Source organism: Macaca nemestrina, chromosome 1, assembly GCF_043159975.1.
Source record: "Macaca nemestrina isolate mMacNem1 chromosome 1, mMacNem.hap1, whole genome shotgun sequence".
Classification (NCBI taxonomy): Eukaryota; Metazoa; Chordata; class Mammalia; order Primates; family Cercopithecidae; genus Macaca; species Macaca nemestrina.
This window is the reverse complement of record NC_092125.1, coordinates 3,548,758-3,572,988: the sequence shown is the minus strand read 5'-3', so window position 1 is coordinate 3,572,988 and position 24,231 is coordinate 3,548,758. Positions and strand designations below refer to the sequence as shown.

At 42.6% G+C, this 24,231-nt stretch overlaps 1 protein-coding gene across 8 annotated transcripts in view; it reads left to right on the top strand.

The window, feature by feature from the left end:
• LOC105474699 (kinesin family member 26B) overlaps window positions 1–24,231 on the top strand; it is a 568,793-nt gene that overhangs the window by 458,599 nt on the left and 85,963 nt on the right. For all 8 annotated transcript variants that reach the window (XM_011729515.3, XM_011729518.3, XM_071069292.1 and 5 more), the window contains 2 exons: window positions 527–789; window positions 3,053–3,236. In XM_011729515.3, the coding sequence (XP_011727817.2) occupies window positions 527–789; window positions 3,053–3,236 (447 nt within the window). The remainder of the gene's footprint in view (window positions 1–526; window positions 790–3,052; window positions 3,237–24,231) is intronic.

Genomic DNA, 24,231 nt, shown 5'->3' with positions numbered 1-24,231 from the left:
CATGTCTGGGCTCTTGCTTTGTTTCTTTTTTTAAGAGATGGGCTCTCAGTTGCCTGGGCTGGAGTACAGTGGCATGACCATAGATTACTGTAACCTCCAATTCCTGGGCTCAAGTGATCCTCTCGCCTCAGCTTCCCCAGCAACTGGGGCCACAGGCATGCCCCACCACACCCAACTGATTTTTAAAAATTTTTCCTAGAGGCAGGGTCTCAGTGTGTTGCCCAAACTGGCCTGGAACTCCTGGCCTCAAGCAATCCTCCCATCTTGGCCCCGCCAAAGTGCTGAGATTACAGGCATGAGCCACTGAGCCCAGCCAGCATTCTTTATTATAGCCATTTAGTTAGTAATATCAGATAATGCCTTCCGTTGTTGTCAAATACTACTTCTCTCATCTTTTCATTCCTTCTCTTCCCTTTTCCCCCCTTCCCCGTGCCTTTCTTCTATATCCTTGGCATCTGTTTTGGAGACTCCACGGAATGATGCCTGGATACTGAACCTGCTTTCCTTCCTTCCCTGGTTCTCCCAGGAAAATCCTACACCATGATCGGAAAGGACGATTCCATGCAGAACCTGGGCGTCATTCCCTGTGCCATCTCTTGGCTCTTCAAGCTCATAAACGAACGCAAGGAAAAGACCGGCGCCCGTTTCTCAGTCCGGGTTTCGGCCGTGGAGGTGTGGGGGAAGGAGGAGAACCTGCGGGACCTGCTGTCGGAGGTGGCCACGGGCAGCCTGCAGGACGGCCAGTCCCCAGGCGTGTACCTCTGCGAGGACCCCATTTGCGGCACCCAGGTGATTGCTTCTGAAGCCTGGCTCGCCCCATGGTGGCTCCCTCCCCACCTGAGAGGCTGGGGCACCTCAACTCGTGAATCACTCAGCCTGTAAACTCGGGGGCTTACAGGTGTTTACTTTAAAGTGGACTGGAGCTTTACGGCCTGCAGCTGCGGGGCCATCTGCTTGCCCAATCTAAATATTTGTACCTTGACTCTAATTGACAATGAGCAGGAGCCTCAATTGTTGTAGCATTTGGGGGAGAAATGGAATTCACTTTCTTTATGCCCCTTTCAAAAAAAAAAGTACAATCTTCCTTTTGTTTAACAACAAACTGAAATATTTACTGCTCTGCACAAATAGCTAGAGCCATTACGGGGGCTGTTTATGACTCTATAAACTGTGTTTCGGGCACTGGTTTACAGCCGGACTAGCAGTGCTGCAGGAAAAACTAATCACCACTTTTTAATTAGAACCATGATATAATTGCTAGAACTATGGAAGCCGAGAGAAGCTCCAGTTTGCCGTTTCAGGATACTATGCCTGTTGGGAGGGTCTCTCCTTTGCTGTTTGACAATAGATGTAGGAATGACTCAGAAGCTGCAATTCATATCCAGAATAATCAATCCTTCCAGTCTCTAACAGTAGGCTTTATTTTCCTGTGTTATCAGATGCCTCCTTTTGTAGGTAGGTGTTCCGTTTGATAAGTACCTGCCTCTTTCCAACTGGGATTGTTTGCACAGGTGAGGATACCTCCCTTGGCCTGTTATACTCATCACTCAAACCTGACCATGCTCTGCCCCTGCTTAAAGCACCTCAGATCCTTCCATTTCCCTGAGTCCTCTTTCGTCTGCATCAGTCACCTCGAGGACTTGTTTAAACACTGATTGCAGGGTACTCCCCCCCAGAGTTTCCAATTCAGTAGGTCTAGAGCAGAGCTCCAAAATGTGCATTTTCAACAAGTTCCCATGAGGTGCTTGTGCTGCCCGTCCAGGGATCACATGTTGGAAACCACTGTTCTGAGGCATAAAATGTGCAGAGACAGTATCTATACAGTGTCTGTGATGGAATCAGGAGGACGCGACCCACTGCTCCTGTTCCAGGCATCTTCTCGACATTCAAATATGCTTTCATTCGCTTTTAGAACTTCATTGATGAAGTTCCACTAAGGGGTGAAAAATCTGGTTAAATGAAGGCTAAGCAAAAGAGGAAAAGACCAATGTTCACTTTAACTCCTGTTGAAAAATCTTTTTATTTATTTTATGGTTTATTTTTCCATAGCGAGACAAAATTGCTAACACAGAAGAATCTCTCTTTGAAGTTTGAGGATTTTGATGGCCTCACGTTCTAAATATTGGCTCTTACAGTTCAAAATTATTTGTATAGTTAGAGTAGAAAATTGTCAGAATTGTACCAACCTTAAGACATGTATTGCAAATTAGTTCTTTGAACAAATCAGAAACATGAGTTTCCTTTTCTCTCCAAAAAGAGGAGTGCTGATTAAATTCTGTTAATGTGATTGTTGTGATTCAGATTTAAAATAATTGCCAAGTATTTTCATAAGATTTAGATGCATTACCCTCTATGCTTTCTTTAGTCAATTAATGAGTATGCTAGGAGCATGGATTCAGGAACTAAAGGTAAAAATAGATATCTCCTAAATTTAGAAGAGACATTCAAGTATCATGAGTGTTTCAGGGTGCCTTTTACACTGGCTTCTTATTTATAACTATGCTGGTAAATATGGCCTAAAATTGGCTTTAATTAAATCACTGAAAAACTAGGAGTCAAATGAAAGCTAACCAAGTTTTTTTACATCTTTGGGACACCACTGCTATGAGGTCTCAAATCACATCTTGCAACCTACCTGTCTCCACACAATCTAATCTTTGGACTCGAGATGCAGTCACATCGCTCCTGCTTTCTTAGGTAAATAGATAGCGAGGGGTGTTGGTCTGCCGCCCTCTGCAGAGATAATCATGAGCCATCTGCTCCCAGCTTTTCACACCCACTAGTTCCAGATTCTACTTAGGTTGTAAAATAGGTAAAAATAGGTTTCATGCAATAAGTATGCTCAATATTAATTTTCAGAAACGAATTAATTAAGCTGAGAATTGCACATGAGCATAGCACCTCATTCCAGAAGGGTTTTTGGCCTTAGAGAGGCATGTGGCTTTACTATACAGAAGGCACAGCCAGCTGAGTGGAGCCAGGGACACCCAGGCGTGAGGGACAGCAAGCGCTCCTCAGCCTGCAGCCTCAGCTTTTGGCTTCTGTCTTCCAGTTGCAGAACCAGAGCGAGCTGCGGGCCCCCACCGCAGAGAAGGCTGCCTTCTTCCTGGACGCCGCCATTGCCTCCCGCAGGAGCCACCAACAGGACTGCGATGAGGACGACCCCCGCAACTCACACGTGTTCTTCACACTGCACATCTACCAGTACCGGATGGAGAAGAGCGGGAAAGGGGGAAGTAAGTCGACCACTCCACCCTCCTGCCTCCTTAGTGGCTCTGGCCCTAGCCAGAAACCCCTCGGACAACCATGACCTCTGTGTGTGTGTGTGTGTGTGTGTGTGTGTGTGTGTGTGTGTGTGTGTGTCAGGGTCTTGCTCTGTCACCCAGGCTGCAGTGCAGTAGCACGCTCACAGCTCACTGCAGCCTCAAACTCCTGGGCTGAAGTGATCCTCCTGCCTAAGTCTCCCAAGTAGCTGGGACTGCAGGCTCATGCCACCACACCTAGCTATTTATTTTTTTATTTTTGTAGAGATGCGACCTTGCTATGTTGCCCAGGCTGGTCTAGAACTCCTGGTCTTGAGATCCTCTTGCCTTGGTCTCCCAAAGTTTTGGGATGACAGGTATGAGCTGCCACGCCTAGCCAAACTTTTCTTACTAGACTACAATATGCAGTTCAGTGATTCGTAATGCAAGATAATTATAGTGTCTGGGCTGAAGTTTACTTTTGAACTGTCCAGGGAAAGGTGTTTGCTTTGGTAAAGATGACTTACAAATGTCCTGAGAATGTGAGAGGTCAAACCTACAAAAAGAAAACAAACAACTGCCTAACAGTATCTTTTTGTTCACAGACCCCAAAAATGCTCATCAAGACCAACATTTATCCACCAAGGCACCCTGGCAGTGTGTTATTATCATTAGCTTGAGGCCACTACGTGGGCCATGTGTTTTTAAATAGCAGAGAAATCAGAGTTTTGAATAACTACCCAGACCCTGGCTGCCTCCCTCAAATCACCGGTGAAGGTTTACTGTCAAAACCCAGGCACAGTGTCCGCTCTTCGAGTGAGCTGCCCTGCCAGGAACCCGACACTGTGCCCCTACGCACCCCTCTTGGCTGTGTTTCCAAAGTCAGCCCGGGCCGGGGTGCAATCCTCTGCCCTCTGTGAAGTAGTGTTTACTCTATGCCCAGCAGAGTTGAGCACCAGCTCAGCTGAATGTCTCCAGTGGGGATCTCGGAGCAGGGGCAAAGTGGTCTGTTGATTTCACTGGGTTCCTAAGGCAGGTTATGGGTAACAGGGCTGCTGGGCTGGCCGGGCAGTGGCTCCCGTGGTTCCTCCATGTCCCGCTCTGCAGGGCTTTCAATACACAGGTAACTGGTTGCCAGCGCTTTCTGCATGATTGTCTCAAAGACACTGGATGCCAGAAAAACAATCAGAAAACTGAGTTAAGAGTCTAACCCTGGACTGGAAGTTGTAAAGCTAATTGACTAAAGCGGAGACAGTCCACCAAGCTGTTCTAGATGAAGCCTAGTATTAAGACATCCAAGTAGGACCAGGCATGGTGGCTCACACCTGTAATCCCAGCACGTTGGAAGGCCGAGAGGGGCAGATCACTTGAGGTCAGGAGTTTGAGACCAGCCTGGCCAATGTGGAGAAACCCCAACTCTACTAAAAATAAAAAAATTAGCCGGGCATGGTGGCACACATCTCCCAGTTAGTTGGGAGGCTGAGGCAGGAGAATTGCTTTAACCTGGGAGGCGGAGGTTGCAGTGAGCCCAGATCGTGCCACTGCACTCCAGCCTGGGTGACAGAGCAAGCCTCTGTCTCAGAAAATAAAAATAAAATGACATCCAGCTGGGATCTACGGACAGGATCCCCCTGCTTTCTCCCTAAGCCTCCTCGTGGCTCAAAAGACCTGGAAAACAGTACTCCTGGGGGGAGAGCTCTTGCGGGCTCCTGTTGCCCCCAAGCAAAAGCTCCTCCCTCCCCCACCTCAGTGACTCTCTTCCTACTCCTTAGTTATTGTTGTTAAAATCCAGGTTTATTGCAGTATAATTTACATTCACTAAAACATCACTTTTGTGTGTCTTTAGATAGTTTTGGCCCATCTATACAGTCATGTGGCCACCACCATTATACAAATGGAGCACGAGGCTAAAGTTCCCTCTTGCCCTTTGTCCCTTCCCCTGACCTCTAGCCCCTGGCAACCATGGATCTGATTGTTGTTCTGGTTTTGCGTTTATCCAGGATATCACAGGAATGGACTCTTGTGGCCCGGACACGGCCTTTTGTGTCTGGCTTGTTTCACGTAGTGTAACGCATTTGAGATTCCTCCATGCTGCAGCTCACGTCTCTTGTTTCTTCTGGTTCCTGCTGCCTGCTCTGCCTGCTCCTTTAGTTTTTTTGTTTGCTTGAGACGAAGTCTCACTCACTCTGTCGCCCAGGCTGGAGCGCAGTGGCCTGATCTCGGCTCACTGCAACCTCCGCCTCCCGGGTTCAAGCGATTCTCCTGCCTCAGCCTCCCATGTAGCTGGGAATACAGGTGCCCACCACCACGTCTGGCTAATTTTTGTACTTTAAGCAGAGACAGAGTTTCACCATATTGGCCAGGATGGTCTCGAACTCCTAACCTCATGATCTGCCCGCCTTGGCTTCCCAAGGTGTTGGGATTACAGGCGTGAGCCACCGCGCCCGGCCTCTCCTTTAGTTTTGCCTGGGCCTGGAGGCTTGACTATCTACCCTGCCACTGGGACAGAACGAAAATATCCGCAGCTGGGGCTGGAGTTGCTCTAAGGGGGCCGCTTTTTATGGCTCTGAAAATCAGCCCTGAGCTGCCTCCACTGGCTGCTGTGACGAACCCAGAGGTTCCGGTCCTCACTTGCAGCGGGCGGGGCGCCCCAGAGAGGTGGCCTGTCAGCGCGAGGTCATCTCTCTCTTGGCAGCCAGTGATGGGGGGCAAAGTCTCACTGGAGAGGAGCTGAGGATGGTGAACGGGCATCTCTCGGGAGATTTACTCTCGGTAACAGCCTCACACCATGTAGAGCGCTTCCGCTTAGAATAACGTTCTTAAAGAAGGAAATAGGGATTCGGATAGGGATGAGGAGATCCAGACCTTTAAAATCAACAGCACAATTGTATCCACACTTCTCCTGACTGTGTGGGAGTTGACCTTGAACCCTGCCCTCACTGTTTTCTCCTGGGTAGTGTCTTCGCCCTGTCAATGTGAGAGTCTGACGAATGTTTAGTTTATTCTTTTACGCAGCTGTCAATAATCATCACTATCAGAGCCTGCAGTACTTTCTTGTACTTTCAGCCAACAGTGACTTGCAAAACATCTAAATCTTGAGCCAAACGACTCCCAAGTGGCACTGAGGAGAAAAACTCGGGAGATGGGATAATCTCTCCTCCTTCCGGGTTTCAAACCAAATTGAGGACAACTCTGCTTTGGGTTTTGTACTTTTTTCTTTTTTGCGGTTCTGCTTTCCACTTGGAATCTGAAAGTAGGGAGAAATCTTGAAAACAAGGAAACAGTTCATAAAATGACTTCAAATATAGGAACCTGAAATTCAGCTTCCACAAAAGTTTAGGCCAAGACATTCCCTAAACACAGTGATCCACCCCAAATCAGTACCTAAGGAATCCTGCACACTTATTAAATGTTTAATAGCCAACTCATCTCCTATTTTTAAATTGTGAAAGAGAATTGCTTTTAAATAATGCATTCAGGTTAAAGGAAAAGGCAAACACCACACGTGGCTTCCAAAACCTCTGTTAGGTCCTTCCTGATGTTTCAGTAGATGAGGACAAAGAAGGGAAGGAGTCCAGGGGTCGTGGGATCGGCAGACCTGGGGGACATCTCTCTCCTCTCGAGGGGAAAGGATCCAGGCCAGAGTGCACACCGCCTCCCCGCCTGGGACTTGCTTGACTTCAGTGAATTTATAACTGTTTAAAATATTATGAGGAGATTTGGAGCGTTGTTTAAAATGGAAATTTTGTTTACTTAGATATAAGTAATAATCCCTGCGGACCTGGCAGCCAGAACCCAATTAGGGGAAAGTTTATTAATTAGTCACCCCGCAGGGAAGCCATTAGAAGAGATCTCTGCCACAAGAACTAAATAGGCTGTGTGCGCGCGTCTGAATCTCATACGCACACATGCATTTTATACATTTTACACACAGATGCATTTTACACCTATAATTTTACACACAAATGCATTTTACCCATATGTAGACAGACAAAAAAAGGTTTTAAACATTTCCAGTCAAAATAGAAAGTCTTTGTTGATGTATCCCTGTTTTGCAGATAGCACTAGGTTAAGCTTCAAATATCTCCCTGTTTAAAAGGTCATTGGAATTGGAGGAACTGATCCTTCAACATCATGGAGGCCTTCCTCTGCTTTGCTAAGCCAAATCTGTGATAGCTTGAGAGCCTCCTTGGGGATCCCAGCACTGGGAAAGAGACCCTGATGCCCTGCTGATCAGAGAGAGCTGCTGCTTGTAACGACGCGTGTACCAGGCACCTCAAACAAGGTGGTGCTTAGGACCAGAAGTGTTTCGGGCTTCAGGTTGTTTTCAGATTTTGGAATATTTGCATATGTAATGATATCTTGGGAATGGGACCCAAATCTAAATATAGATTTCATGTATGTTTCATATACGCCTTATAGACATAGCCTGAAGGTAACTTTATACAAGATCTTCAATAATTTTGTGCATGAAACAAAGTTTTGTTTTTTTTTTTTTTTTTTTGAGACGGAGTCTCGCTCTGTCACCCAGGCTGGAGTGCAGTGGCCGGATCTCGGCTCACTGCAAGCTCCGCCTTCCAGGTTCATGTCATTCTCCCACCTCAGCCTCCCAAGTAGCTGGGACTACAGGCGCCCGCCACCACGCCCGGCTAATTTTTTTTTTATTTTTTGTATTTTTAGTAGAGACGGGGTTTCACCGTGTTAACCAGGCTGGTCTCAATCTCCTGACCTCGTGATCCACCCGCCTCGGCCTCTGAAAGTGCTGGGATGACAGGCGTGAGCCACCGTGCTCGGCCGAAACAAAGTTTTTACTGCATTTTGACTGCAACCCCTCAAGAGGTCAGGTGTGGAATTTTCCCCTGTGGCATCATATTGGCCTTCAAAAAATGTGAGATTCTTGGAGTACTTTGGATTTCAGGTTTCTCAGGTTAGGGATGCTCAGCCTGGACTAGTGACACCTCAGGCTGGTGCATTAATGACAGAGATCTTACCTGTCCTGTTGACAAAGATAGTTTTAAAAGCCCCACTATTATGAGTAATCTAAGCATGCAAGCAACTGTTGCTCGAGGTGCAGAATGACACCAGTTCTCTGATATGTTCATTCACTTTCTTGCCTCTGGGGAGGATGAGAGGGCTTTGTAGGCTGGGCTGCTGTGTGTCCACACAAACAAATGTATGTGCATGTGGGCACATGTCTGTGCTACACTCGTCTGTCTACATGTCTGATCAGACTCTTTAATCTGTTTTTGTTGTTCGTTTGTTTAACACTGAGTCTTGCACTGTTGCCCAGGCTGGAGTGCAGTGGCACAATCTCGGCTCACTTCAAACTTCACCTCCTGGGTTCCAGCGATTCACCTGCCTCAGCCTCCCAAGTAGCTGGGATTACAGGCGTCCACCACCACACCTGGCTAATTTTTGTGTTTTTAGTAGAGATGGGTTTTCACCATGTTGGCCATGCTGGTCTCGAACTCCTGACCTCAAGTGATCCACCCACCTCGGCCTCCCAAAGTGCTGGGATTACCACACCCAGCCTAATCTGTTTTCTTTTGACAACGCAAATGTTTTCTTTACATGTTGTGGAATGGCTTAAATCAACTAATGCTGTATTTAGGGCTGTGTGGTGGATATAACTCTGGAGATCCATTCTTTGGGTAGCAGATGTGGGAAAAGAGGCCTAGGAAAGAACCTTGCTGCTAATGGAGGCAGAGCCAGTCCCCTGCTGTCCCTAGCAGCAAAGCCCTGTGCAGCAAGGATGTCCACACACTGCAGGGCTCTCATCTCCTGCTTGGTCAATAATGAAATGGCAGTTTCATATTTTTAGGTTTTTGTAATCTGTACGTTTTTAAATGTTGGCCAGGAGACACTATTCTGAAGCGTACAGCCTGGAATTCCCATCACCGCATCCGTTTCTAATCTTCTCAAGCCTCCTGGTCGCTCTCAGCAGGTAACTGGCATCCTAGCCAATGAGAAGACAGAGCTGACCTGGTGCATTCCTCAACTTCCATCCTTTTGGCTTCACAGTCTCCTGGTTCCTGTACCTCAGTTTCCCCCCTGCTCCTGTCTCCTGGCGTTCTTCCTCCTGCCCCTTCTGCCTCTTCTGGGACCTCACCAACTGGGACCCCATCAGTGGTCTTTTCATGCTTATGTATTCAGCCTTTCCTCCCACCAAAGTCAGGGCTGCAGAAGGAAGGGAAGGAGGCAGGGAGGGAGGGAAAAGGAAAGGAAAGGAACCACAACAGCACCTTGCCTCTGCCACGCTCCTCTTCGATCGCCTCCTCCACAAAGAGTCCAGATTCCCCTCTCTTTGTAACATCTTCTTTGAATTTCAGCAGTGTTAACGCCTTTGCCTTACTCTGCCTTATATTTTGGCTGTTTGTGAGCTTGTCCAAGCCCTATTAGACTGTAGGTTCCTTGAGACAGAGTGCCACAGTGCTGGGGCTGTGTCTGCTGCATCAGTGCTCAGGTCTCCTTTGTCCAAATGGAATGCATGCTGTGGTTTCAAAAATGAATCTCTGGTCTCGAACTCCTGACCTCAGGTGATCCACCCACCTCGGCCAGCCTGGCCAACATGGTGAAACCCCATCTCTACTAAAAGTAGAAAAATTAGCCAGGCATGGTGGCAGGCACCTGTAATCCCAGCTACTTGGGAGGCTGAGGCAGGAGAATTGCTTGAACCCAGGAGGCAGAGGTTGCAGGGTTGCAGTGAGCTGAGATCACACCACTGTACCCCAGCCTGGGCAATAGAGGGAAACTCTGTTTCCAAACAAAAACAAAAACAAAAAAAACACAAATAGATCTCTGGGCTGGGCGTGGTGGCTCACGCTCTAATCCCAGCACTTTGGGAGGCTGAGGCTAGCAGATCACTTGAGGTCAGGAGTTCAAGACCAGCCTGGCCAATGTGGTGAAACCTCGTCTCCACTAAAAATACAAAAATTAGCTGGCCGTGGTGGCAGGCACCTGTAATCCCAGTGACTCAGGAGGCTGAGGCAGGAGAATCACTTGAACCTGGGAGGCGGAGCTTGCATTGAGCTAAGATCATGCCACTGCACTGCAGCCTGGGTGACAGGGCAAGACTCCATCTCAAAAACAAAAAATAAAAGATAAAATAAAAATGAATCTCTGTGGTTCAGAAAGAGTGAGACCACCCAACTACCTTTCACGTCAGCGGATGGTATCAGGTCAGAGAAGCCTCATAATGCAACACAGGAGGCGGTCAGCTCCCTGGGCGAGTGGGTTAGAGGGGGACCTACAGAAAATGATATATTCATGTCATAAGGATGTTATCTGAACTTAAATAATACAAATGTATTTTTGTTCATTGATCTTACGAACCATAAAGGGCCAAGGCTCTCTCACTGAGTTTTCAATTCAAAAGTTGACTTCCACAAACCACGTTCATGTTAACAGTTCAGTTTTTGCTTTACATTTCTTCAAAAACACTTTACAACCAACTGGGTATAGACTTTTTCTAGATTCTTACAACATTTTCCACTCTATCATTCCTCATTCACACCAAATTCAACATCTTTAAAAACACTTTTTTTTTTTTTTTTGAGACAGGGTCTCACTCTGTCACCCAGGCTGGAGTGCAGTGGTGCTATCTTGGCTCACTGCAACCTCTGCCTCCCAGGCTCAAGTGATCCTCCCACTTCAGCCTCCCACGTAGCTGGGGCTACGGGTGTGCACCACCATGCCTGGCTAATAGTTTATATTTTTTTTGTAGAGACAAGGTTTCACCATTTTTCCCAGACTGCTCTCAAACTCCTGAGCTCAGGCGATCCACCTGCCTTGGCCTCCCAAAGTGCTGAGATGACAGGTGGGAGCAATGGCACCCGTCCAGAAAATCCTCATTTTTTTTTTAATCACATCTTTTCAAAGCATTGAGTTGAGTTGTTATAAAAACATGAACTCTCTTTACAAAATCATTTCATTGGCTTATATCGTATTTTATTATGTTTTTATTTAAAATAACAAGTGGCAGAAACCTGTTTAGGAGGAAACACAGCTGACCCATTAAGAACTATGCAGCTGATTCTTTTTAGAGCAAAAGCGCTCAGACAGACTAGACCACAGCCTCCACTATCCACGAGCCCTCCGCGTGCTGTGGGCGTCAGGCAGCACTGATGCAGGTGACCCAGGGCATTGCTTAACCTGGCCAGGTGGTACGGCAGTGGCTCCCAAACTTAGCTGCACATTAGAGTCACCTGGAGGGCGCATGCTGCCCTCCAGCCCAATTAAATTAGAAAGCCTGGGAGTGGGAGCCAGGCGCCAGTATCTCTCGGAAGATTTCAGGGTGAGTCCATTGTGCAGCAAAGTTTGGGAGGAACTATTACGGTGCGGGAAGGTGAGTTAAAAGAACTTCTGCATGCTTTCTGGGTAGCTTCGGATTTTCATCTTAGATTTAGCATTAATTTTCTATGAGATCTTGGGTGGTTTATTTAACATCTATGAGCCTCAGTTTCCTTATATGTAAAATGGGGCTAAATTTCTGCATTGTGGGATATTATAGGAATTAAGTGATATTAGGAGATTAGGATTTCCTGCTACCTTCCAGGTGCTTAATAAAGTGTGACTCAGGCGTAGGAGACATTATATTATTTCCTGTGGGTAGAGTAAGGCATGTGGGTAATTTGGTTTGGTCAAAGTCTAGACTTAAAATATTGCATATTAGAATATAACTAAAGGATTACTCAAGGCAGACTGAGTTATGTTCCTTTAACCCTGCAGGCTTGACCTCAAAATCTGGAAAGTCAGTGAGGAACCTGCTTCTCACCTGCTATTATTTGTCACCTATTGCGTTCATTTGCTATGTAACTATGCTTTCTCCCCAGCCACTGGAAGTGATGTAAATTCTTGATAGTGGCAAATGGCCTGTGCTCACTCACCTTGTACTATTTCAAGTTAAGCACCGTGTGTGAAATTCAGAATTCTGTGCCTATGGAAACTCCAATGGGTATAGAGCAGAGAGTAGATTTTCAATTGTCTAAATGTGACTCTTACTTTGAGTCACGCAGGCATAATTATAGGTATTTTATAATATTATCCTCAGCACAGTCTAAACTGTGCCTTTTGTTCTCGTGTTGTGTTTTACTACATGTACATTATACATTTTATTCCATTACATCAAATGGACTATTAGAGTCTGAACTGGTCCCTGTCTTTGCCCTTTAATCTGTGGTGCATGTGGAATATCTGAGCTTCTCCTGTCTATATAATTAGGCTGCAAAACAGATGATATTTTGCTTTAAAATGAACTATTTCCCTAGCGCGCTGCTGTGACCCGAGCTTGCAGGGTACAAAACAGCATAAAACAGAAGTAACACATTACATCTTCCCCTTTAAGGGGTTTTACTGGGGATAGTTGAAGAGAAGCAAAATATAACATCCTTAATGTAAGAAGTTATTTGTCATAGACGTGCCAGTAGCTGGAGAGCTGGAATTGCAATGCTTTCTGTAAATATTTCTGTAAATATTTCTCACCTTTTTTCCTCCGTACTAGATATGGAAATTGAGGGTAGGAAGGGGTGGAGGCAGATTAGCCTTAGGACAGTGGTTCCTGAATATTGTCATCCTGCATCATGCGCAGTGCTGCGTCAGTCCTGTCCTTCAGGCTGTTCTGCAGATGCGTGGACGCCCTGATCCCGCCCACGCACCCCGAATGCCGCCTGCGAATGTGGTCCAGACACACGCGGGTCCCACACACTCTGCTCGCTTTTTGTACCAACACCTTTCAATCTTGCCCCAAATTACTTGGCCTCCACAACAGCTTTGGGAAGTTTCCATCTCTGCCTTTGCCATTTTCCTTCTGTGCAGAATAGGGAAAGGCAGAGGGAAGAGCTGCTGTCCTGGCAGTAACAGGAGGCAGGCCAGGTATGAGGCTGTGAGCTGGGCCACCTGAAAAGATAGGGATCCAGAGGCCTGGAGGAGCAGCATCATCCCGCTGCTGCCTGGGACTGAGGCGGGGGAAGGGAGACAAAAAAGACAGGGATCCAGAGGCCGCTGCTGCCTGGGACTGAGGCGGGGGCAGGGAGACAGCCGAGGAGTGGGTGATGTGCCCAGAAACACACCACTCTGGAAGAGTGGGGCCTGGGGCCAAACGGCGGTGCTGTTCTCCTGCTGCCTCGTGGAACTGACGGAGGCCACAGGATGTAGCTGAGAGCTCAGGTCTTGCAGTCAGACAATCCATAGTTTGAGTCCTAGCTCTACTACTGGCTGCAGGATCCTGCGCAAGTTTCTTTTTGTTTTTTGTTGTTTTAACAACTTTAATGAGATATACCTGAGCTACAATAAACTGTACATATTAAATCATATAACTTGATGTTTTATCATATGTATATGCCCATGAAACCATCGTCAATCGAGATGATGAACATATTCTCCACCCCCAAAAGTTTCCTTGGGAGCCTTGCCGTTGCTGCCTCCAGCTCCTCTTCCTTGCTGTCTCCAGACCCGCTCCAGATCTACTTTCAGTTTCTAGACATTAGTGTGGATTTCCTAGAATTTTATATAAAAGGAAACATGTCTTGCAGTCGGTACTCTTTTGTGTGACTTCTTTCACTTAGCGTAATGATTTTGAGATGTAATCTTGTCATTGCCTGTATCAATAGTTCATTTATTTATATTTCTGCATAATGGTCCAGATATACCACAGTTGGCCTATCCATTCATCTCCTGATGGACATTTGTGTTGTGCCCAGTTTGGGGATGTTACAGACAAAAGTACTAAAGTTTAAGCATCCCTAATCTGAAAATTCAAAATCTGAGATGCTCCAAATCTGAAACTTTGTGAGCACCAAATGACATCACAAGTAGAAAATTCCACCTCTGACCTCATGTGACAGGCCACAGTAAAAACTTTGTTTTGTGTACAAAATTATCAAAAATGTTGTCTAAGATGATCTTCAGGCTATGTATATAAGGTATATATGAAACATAAATGAATTTAATGTTTACATTGGGTCCTATTTCCAAGATATGTCATTAGATATATGCACATACTCCAAACTCTGGTTCCAAGCATTTCGGATAAGGGATCTTCAGCCTGGGTGAGCATGCACGCACAAGTCTGTGTGTGGTTACATGGTTTGGCTCTGTCCTCGCCCGGATTTCATGTTGAATTGTAATTCCCAATGTTGAGGGAGGGACCTGCTGGGAGGTGATTAGATCACGGGGATGGATTTCCCCCATGCTGTTCTCATCATAGTGAGTTATGAGAGCCAATGGTTTAAGAGTGTGTGGCACTTCCCCCCTTGCTCCCTGACTCTCCTGCTCTGCCATGGGAAGATGTGTCTTCCTTCACTGTGAGTCGATGAAACCTATTTTCCTCATAAATTACCCACTCTCAGGTGGTTATTTATAGCAGTCTGAAAACAGTCTAATATACATATGGACATATATTTTCTTTCCTTTGGGGTAAATACCTATAATAGAACTGGAATCTTATCAATGTCTGGGAATATTTGAAAAAAAAAACAAACTGGAATGACTGTACCATATGGTACATGTTTAACTTTTTAAGAAATTTCTCGGCTGTTTCCCAAAGTGCTGGTACTATTTTATGTGGGGAGTTCCTATTCCTCCACACCCTCAGCAACATTTGGTATGGTCAGTCTTTTAAGTTTTGCCTGTTTACGTAGTAGGTTTGTAGCAGTATCTTGTTGTGGTTTTAGTTTGCATTTTGCTAATAATCAATGATGCGGAGCATCCTTCCACACACCTGTTCGGCATCCATACCTCTTCTTTGGTGAAATGTCTCTTCAAATCTTCTGTCCTTTTTGAAATTGTTTTGAAAGTTTTTAATGTATTCTGGATGCAAATCCTTTATAAGATATATTATTTGCAAATATTTTCTCTCAGTCTGTGGCTTCTCTCTTCATTCTCAACAGCGTCTTTTGAAAAACAAATATTCATTTTTTTATGAAGTCCAATTTATATGTTCTTTTATGAATCATGTTTTTGCTGTCATATCTAAGAAATCTTTGCCAAACCCAAGGCCAAAAAGGTTTCTTCTTATGCCTTCTGTAGAAGTTTTGTAATTTTAGGCTTCAAATTTAGGTCTTTGATCAATTTTTATTTAATTTTTGTATATTTTGCAATGTAAGCACTCAAGTAGTTTTTTTTTTTTGAGGGGGTGGGAGGTTAGGTTTTTTTTTGTATATGGATATAGTATCCAAAATTTCCCGTATCATTTGTTGTAAAAAACTATTATTTCTCTACTAAATTACCTTTGTCAAGAATTAGTTGGTCATATTTATGTGCATCTATTTCTAGACTCTGTTCTGTTCCATTGATCTATTTGTCTGTCTTTACACCAATACCACACTGCCTTGATTATGGTGGATATATAATAGGTCTTTATAATAGGTCTTGAAATTAGGTAATGTTAACCTTCCAACTTTGTTCTTATTTTTTAAAGTTGTTTGGCTATTCAGTTTATTTGGCGTTTCCATACAAATTTTAGAGTCGCTTTCTAAATGGATCATGTAGAAAGAATTTCTATCAAAGAAGTCTACCAGGATTCTGACTGGGATTGCATTGAAGCTATAGATCAACTTGGAGATGATTGACCTCCTCACAGTGTTGAGTACTCTGACCCAGAAGCACAGTATCTCTCTCTAGTTTAGGTTTTTATTAGTTCCCTCCAGTAATTGTTTAAAGTAGGAGAAAGCAATTATTTAAAAATGTATTTCTTTTTTATTGATACATAATTACATGTATTTATGGGTCATATTTTGATGCATGCGTAGAATGTGTAATGATCAACCAGGGAATTTAGAAGATTCATCACCTCAGTTATCATTTCTTTGTGTTGGAAACATTTCATTATTTTCTTCTAGCTATTTGAAAATATACAATAAATTATTGTTAACTATAGTCTCCTACTCTGCTATCAAACACTACCACTTCCTCCTTTTAGGTAACTGTGTATTTGTAACTGTTAACCCACGTCTTTCATCCCCCTCCCCTGGTCCCCCCTGTCCCCCCCCAACACACACACATTCTTCCCAGCCTCTGGTATCTACCATTCTACTCTCTACCTGCATGAGATCAACTTTTTAACCTCCCACATATGAGTGAGAACATGCAATATTTGTCTTTCTGTGCCTGACTTATTTGACTTAACATAATGACCTCCAGTTCCATCCATTTTGCTACAAATGACAGGATTTGATTTTTTTATATAACTACTAGTATTTCATTGTGTGTATATAGCATATTTTCTTGAGTCCCATTCCATTCATACGTCCATTGCTGGACACTTAGGTTGATTCTGTATCTTGGCTATTGTGAATAGAGCTGTAATAAATAGAGGGGTACAGGTATCCCTTTGATATACTGATCTCTTTTCCTTTGGACAAACACTCAGTAGTGGGATTGCTAGATCATATGGTAGTTCTATTTTTAGTTTTTTGAGAAGCTTCCATACTGTTTTCTATACTGGCTGTACTAATTTACATTCCCACTAACAGTGTGTAAGAGTTCCCTTTACTATGCATCTTCACTAGATTTCATGGTGGGTTTTTTGTTTGTTTGTTTGTTTGTTTTTTTGTCTTTCTAGTAATAGCCATTCTAACTGGGGTGAAATGATATCTCATTGTGGTTTTGATTTGCACGTCCCTGATGAGCAGGGACATTGAACATTTTTTTCACATACCCGCTTGCCATGTGTATGTCTTCCTTTGAGAAATGTCTGTTCAGATCCTTTGTCCAATTTTTAATGGATTTGTTTGGGTTTTTTGCTGTTTTGAGTTCCCTGGATATTAATTCCTTGTTGAATGAACAGTTTGCAAATTTTTTTTTCCATTCTGCAGGTTGTCTCTTCACTCTGTTGAATGTTTCCTTAGCTGTACAGAACGATTTTAGTTTAACATACTCCAATCTTTCTAATGTTGGTTTTCTTACTTGTGCTTTTGAAGTCTTAGCCATAAAATCTTTGCCTGGACCAATGTCCCAAAGCCTTTCCCCTGTGTTTTCATCTGGTAGATTTATTGTTTTTGTTCTTAATATTTAAGCCTTTAATCAATTTGGAGTGGATTTTTATATATGGTAAGAGAGAGCGGTCTAGTTTCATCCTTCTACCTATGGATATCTAGTTCCCAGCACCATTTATTAAAGGGGGTGTCCTTTCCCCAATGCATGTTCTTGGTGACTTTGTCAAAAATGAGTTGGCTGTAAATAGATAGATTTATCTGTAGGTTCTCTATTGTGTCCCATTGGTCTATGTGTCTTTTTATGTCAATACCAGCCTGTTTTATGTTACCGTAGCTTCCTAGTAGTATATTTTGAAGTCAGCTAGTGTGATGCCTCCAGCTTGGTTCTTTTTTTTTTTTTTTTTTTTTTTTTTTTTCAGTATTGCTTTGTCTGCAAGGTTTTTGTGTGTGTGTGTGGTTCCATAAGGATTTTAGGGTTGTTTTTCCTATTTCTGTGAAGAATGTCATATATAGTTAGAGACTGCATTGAATCTGTAGATTGCTTTGAGTAGGATGGTCGTTTTAACAATATTAACTCGAACTCAGGATTAAGAAACTCGCTCAAAACCACACAACTACATGGAAATTGAACAACCTGCTTCTGAATGAGTCCTGGGTAAATAACAAAATTAAGGGAGAAATCAATGAGAACAAAGAGACAACGTACTAGAATCTCTGGGACACAGCTAAGGCAGTGTTAGAGAGAAATTTATAGCACTAAATGGCCACATCAGAAAGCTGGAAAGTTCTCAAATCGACACCCTAACATCACAGTTAAAAGAACTAGAGAAGCAAGAGCAAACAAATCCAAAAGCTAGCAGAAGACAATAAATAACTAAAATCAGAGCAGAACTGAAGGATATGGAGACATGAAAAACCCTTCAACAAATCAATGAATCCAGGAGCTGGTTTTTTGAAAAAAAAAATAACAAAATAGATAGACTGCTCACTAGACTAATAAAGAAGAAAAGGAGAAGAATCAAATAGACACAATAGAAAATGATAAAGAGGATATTACCACTGATCCCACAGATATACAAACTACCATCAGAGAATACTATAAACACCTCTGTGCAAATAAACTAGAAAATCTAGAAGAAATGGGTAAATTCCTGGACACATATACCCTCCCAAGACTAAACCAGGAAGAAGTCAAATCCTTGAATAGACCAATAACAAGTTCTGAAATTGAGCCAGTAATTAATAGCCTACCAACCAGAAAAAGTCCAGGACCAGATGGATTCACAGCTGAATTCTACCAGAGGTACAAAGAGGAGCTGGTACCATTCCTTCTGAAACTATTCCAAACAATAGAAAAAGAGGGAATCCTCCCTAACTCATTTTATGAGGCCAGCATCATCCTGATACCAAAACCTGGCAGAGACACAACAAGAAAAAGAAAACTCAGCTGGGCACGGTGGCTTACAGTGGCTCATGCCTGTAACCCCAGCACTTAGGAAAGCCAAGGCAGGCGGATCACCTGAGGTCAAGAGTTCGAGACCAGCCTGGCCAACATGGCAAAACCCCGTCTCTACTAAAATTACAAAAATTAGCTGGGCGTGGTGGCGGGTGCCTGTAATCTCAGCTAATTGGGAGCCTGAAGCAGGAGAATCACTTGAACCTGGGAGACAGAGATTGCAGTTAGCCAAGATCAAGTCAGCTTCATTCCTGGACATGCAAATTAATAAACATAATCCATCACATAAACAGAACCAATGACAAAAACCACATGATTATCTCAATAGATGCAGAAAAGGCCTTCAATAAAATTCAACACCCTTCATGCCTCAATAAACTAGGTATTGATGGAACATTTCTCAAAATAATAAGAGCTATTTATGACAAACCCATAGCCAGTATCATACTGAATGGGCAAAAGCTGGAAGCATTCCCTTTGAAAACTAGCACAAGACAAGGATGCCCTCTCTCAGCACTCCTATTCAACACAGTGTTAGAAGTTCTGGCCAGGGCAATCAGGCAGGATAAATAAAGCGTATTCAAATAGGAAGAGAAGTCAAATTGTCTCTCTTTGCAGTTGACCTGATTCTATATTTAGAAAACCCCATCATCCGAGCCCAAAAACTTCTTGAACTAATAAGCAACTTCAGCAAATTCTCAGGATACAAAATCAATGTGCAAAAATCACAAGCATTCCTATACACCAACAACAGACAAACAGAGAGCCAAATCATGAATGAACTCCCATTCACAATCACTACAAAGAGAATAAAATACCCAGGAATACCTTACAAGGAATGCGAAGGACCTTTTCAAGGAGAACTACAAACAACTGCTCAAGGAAATAAGAGAGAACACAAATGGAAAAACATCTCATCCTCACGTATCAATATCGTGAAAATGGCCATACTGCCCAAAATAATTTATAGATCCAGTGCTGTTCCCATCAAACTACATTGACAGTCTTCACAGAATTAGAAAAAGCTACTTTAAATTTCATATTAAACCAAAAAAGAGCCCATATAGCAAAGACAATACTAATCAAAAAGAACAAAGCTGGAGGCATCACGCTACCTGACTTCAAACCATACTACAAGGCTACAGTAACCAAAACAACATGGTTTACCAAAACAGACATATAGACCAATGGAACAGATCAGAGACCTCAGAAATAACACCACACGTCTACAACAATCTGATCTTCGACAAACCTGACAAAAACAAGCAATGGAGAAAGAATTCCCTATTTAATAAATGGTGCTGGGAAAAGCTAGCCATGTGCAGAAAACTAAAACTGGATCCCTTCCTTACACCTCATACAAAATTAACTCAAAATGGATTAAAGACTTAAATGTAAAACCCAAAACCATAAAAACCCTAGAAGAAAACCTAGGCGCTACCATCTAGTACGTAGACACAGGCAAAGACTTCATGACAAAAACACCAAAAGCAATTGCAACAAAAGCCAAAACTGACAAATGGGATCTAATTAAGTTAAAGAGCTTCTGCACAGCAAAAGAAACTAGCATCAGCGTGAACAGACAACCTACAAAATGGGATAAAATTTTTGCAATCTATCCATCTGACAAAGGTCTAATATCCAGAATCTACAAGGAACCTGAATTTACAAGGAAAAAAAAAAAACAAAACAAAACATCAAAAAGTGGGCAAAGGATATGGAGAGACACTTCTCAAAAGAAGACATTTATGTGGCCAACAAACATGAAAGAAAGCTCAATATCACACACTGATCATTAGAGAAATGCAAATCAAAACCACAATGAGATACCATCTCATGCCAGTCAGAATGGTAATATTATAAAAAAGTCAAGAAACAATAGATGCTGGTGAGGCTGTGGAGAAGTAGGAACGCTTTTACATTGTTGGTGGGAATGTACATTAGTTCAACCATTGTGGAAGACAGTGGCAATTCTTCAAGGATCTAGAACCAGAAATACCATTTGACCCAGTAATCCCATTACTGGGTATATACCCAAAGGAATATAAATCATTCTACTATAAAGACACATGCACCTGTATATTTATTGCAGCACTATTTACAATAGGAAAGACACGGAACCAACCCAAATGCCCATCAATGACATGACAGACGGCATAAAGAAAATGTGGCACATATACACCATGGAATACTATGCAGCCATAAAAAAGAATGAGTTCATGTCCTTTGCAGGGACGTGGATGAAGCCGGAAGCCATCATCCTCAGCAAACTGACACAGGAACAGAAAACCAAACACCACATGTTCTCACTCATAAGCGGGAGTTGAACAATGAGAACACATGGACCCAGGGAGGGGAACAACATACACCAGGGCCTGTTGTGGGGTTGAGGGAAAGGGGAGTGAGAGCATTAGGACAAACACCTAATGCATGTAGGGCTTAAAACCTAGATGACAGGTTGATGGGTACAGCAAACCACCATGGTACATGTATAACTATATAACAAACCTGCAGGTTCTGCCCACGTATCCCAGAACTTAAAGTAAAAATAATAATAATAATAATAATATTAACTCTTCTGATCTATGAGCATGGATGTCTTTTCATTTTTTTCTATGTTCTTCAATTTTTTATCAGTATTTTGAAGTTTTTGTTACAGAGATATTTCACCTCCTTACATTTATTCCTAGGTATTTTTTGGTAGCTATAGTAGATGGGATAGCTTTCTTGATTTCTTTTTCAACTATTTGTTACTGGTGTTTAGAAACACTACTGATTTTTGTATCCAGCCGCTTTACCAAATTTATCAGTTCTAAGAATTTTTTGGTGGAATCTTTAGGTTGTTCTAATTATTATACGCCATCTGCAAACAGGAACAATTTCTTTCTCTTTTCCAATTTGGATGCCTTTTCTTTCTTTCTCTTGCCTAATTGCTCTAGCTAGGACTTCCAGTACTATGTTGAGTAACAGTGGTGAAAGTGGGCGTTCTTGTCATGTTCCAGATCTTAGGGAAAAAAAAAAGGCTTTTAGCTTTTCCCCACTTACGATGTTAGCTGTGGGTTTGTCATATATGTTGAAGCATGTTTTTTCTATGCCTAACTTATTGAAAGTTTTATTATGAAGGATGTTGGATTTTAACAAATACTTTTCCAGTGTCTATTGAGAGGATCTTGTGGTTTTAGTCCCTTATATGTTGATGTGATGTGCACATTTATTGATTTGCATACATTGAACCATCATTGCATCCCTAGGATAAATCCCACTTCATTATGGTGTATTATCTTTTTCGTGTGTATTTCGTTTGCTAGTATTTTATATATATATATATATCTTGTTTTTTTTTGTTTGTTTTTTTTTTAAAGACAGAGTCTTGCTCTGTCGCCCAGGCTGGAGTGCAGTGGCGCAATCTCAGCTCACTGCAAGCTCCGCCTCCCGGGTTCACGCCATTCTGCCTCAGCCTCCTGAGTAGCTGGGACTACAGGCCCCGCTACCGCGCCGGGTTAAGTTTTTGTATTTTTTTAGTAGAGACGGGGTTTCACCGTGGTCTCCATCTCCTGACCTCGTGATCCGCTCGCCTCGGCCTCCCAAAGTGCTAGGATTACAGGCGTGAGCCACCGTGCCTGGCCTTTGTTTGCTAGTATTTTTTAGATGATTTTTGCATCTGTGTTCATCAGGGATATTGGTATCTCGTTTTGGTATTAGGATAATGCTGGCCTGATTGCATGAATTAGGAAGACTTCCCTCCTCTTCAGTTTTTTGGAATAGTTTGAGAAGAATTGGTTTTATTTTACTGCTTAATTCTACTGAACTTTTAAAGTCCTGGGCTTTTCTTTGTTGGGGAACTTTTTATTACTAATTAATTCTTGTTACTCATTATTTGTTCAGATTTTATTCTTCCTGATTTAATCTTGTAAGGTTGTATGTGTCCAAGAGTTTATCCATTTCACCTGAGCTTTCCAATTTGTTAGGGTGTAGTTTTTCATAAGACTCTAATCATTATTTGTATTTCTGTGGTATTTTTTTCATTTCTCATTTTTTAAAAAAAATTGGATCTTTTTTCTTGATTAGTCTAACAGTTTATCAATTTTGTTTCCTTTCAAAAATCAACCTTTTGTTTTCTTGATCCTTTGTAAATTTTTTTAGTCTTTATTTCTTCTCTGATCTTTATGATTTCTTCTGATTTCTGGCTCAGTTTGGTTTGGCTTTTTTAGTTCCTAAAGGTGCATTATTTGGTTGTCGATTTGAAATCTTTCTACTTTTTTGAGGAAAACATTTATTACTGTAATCCCTTCAGTATTGCTATTGTTGTATCCCATAGGTTTAGGAATGGTGTTTTTCCATTTTCATTTGTTTTAAGAAAAAAAGATTTTATTTCATTCTTTCATTTAGGAGCATGTTTTCATGTAGGAGTATGTTTTATAATTTTCATATATTTGTACAATTTCTAAAGTTCTTCTTGTTATTGATTTCTAGTTTTATTAAACCGTGGTCTAAGATGCTTGATATGATTTTTTTTTTTTATGTTTGCTCATTTTTTTTTTAAATTTGTTTATTATTATTATACTTTAAGTTGTAGGGTACATGTGCATAACGTGCAGGTTTGTTACATATGTATACTTGTGCCATGTTGGTGTGCTGCACCCATCAACTCATCATTTACATCAGGTATAACTCCCAATGCAATCCCTCCCCCCTCCCCCCTCCCCATGATAGGCCCCTGTGTGTGATGTTCCCCTTCCTGAGTCCAAGTGATCTTATTGTTCAGTTCCCACCTACGAGTGAGAACATGCAGTGTTTGGTTTTCTGTTCTTGTGATAGTTTGCTAAGAATGATGGTTTCCAGCTGCATCCATGTCCCTACAAAGGACGCAAACTCATCCTTTTTGATGGCTGCATAGTATTCCATGGTGTATATGTGCCACATTTTCTTAATCCAATCTGTCACTGATGGACATTTGGGTTGATTCCAAGTCTTTGCTATTGTGAATAGTGCTGCAATAAACATACGTGTGCATGTGTCTTTATAGCAGCATAATTTATAATCCTTTGGGTATATACCCAGTAATGGGATGGCTGGGTCATATGGTACATCTAGTTCTAGATCCTTGAGGAATCGCCATACTGTTTTCCATAATGGTTGAACTAGTTTACAATCCCACCAACAGTGTAAAAGTGTTCCTATTTCTCCACATCCTCTCCAGCACCTGTTGTTTCCTGACTTTTTAATGATCGCCATTCTAACTGGTGTGAGATGGTATCTCATTGTGGTTTTGATTTGCATTTCTCTGATGGCCAGTGATGATGAGCATTTTTTCATGTGTCTGTTGGCTGTATGAATGTCTTCTTTTGAGAAATGTCTGTTCATATCCTTTGCCCACTTTTTGATGGGGTTGTTTGTTTTTTTCTTGTAAATTTGTTTGAGTTCTTTGTAGGTTCTGGATATTAGCCCTTTGTCAGATGAGTAGATTGCAAAAATTTTCTCCCATTCTGTAGGTTGCCTGTTCACTCTGATGGTAGTTTCTTTTGCTGTGCAGAAGCTCTTTAGTTTAATGAGATCCCATTTGTCAATTTTGGCTTTTGCTGCCATTGCTTTTGGTGTTTTA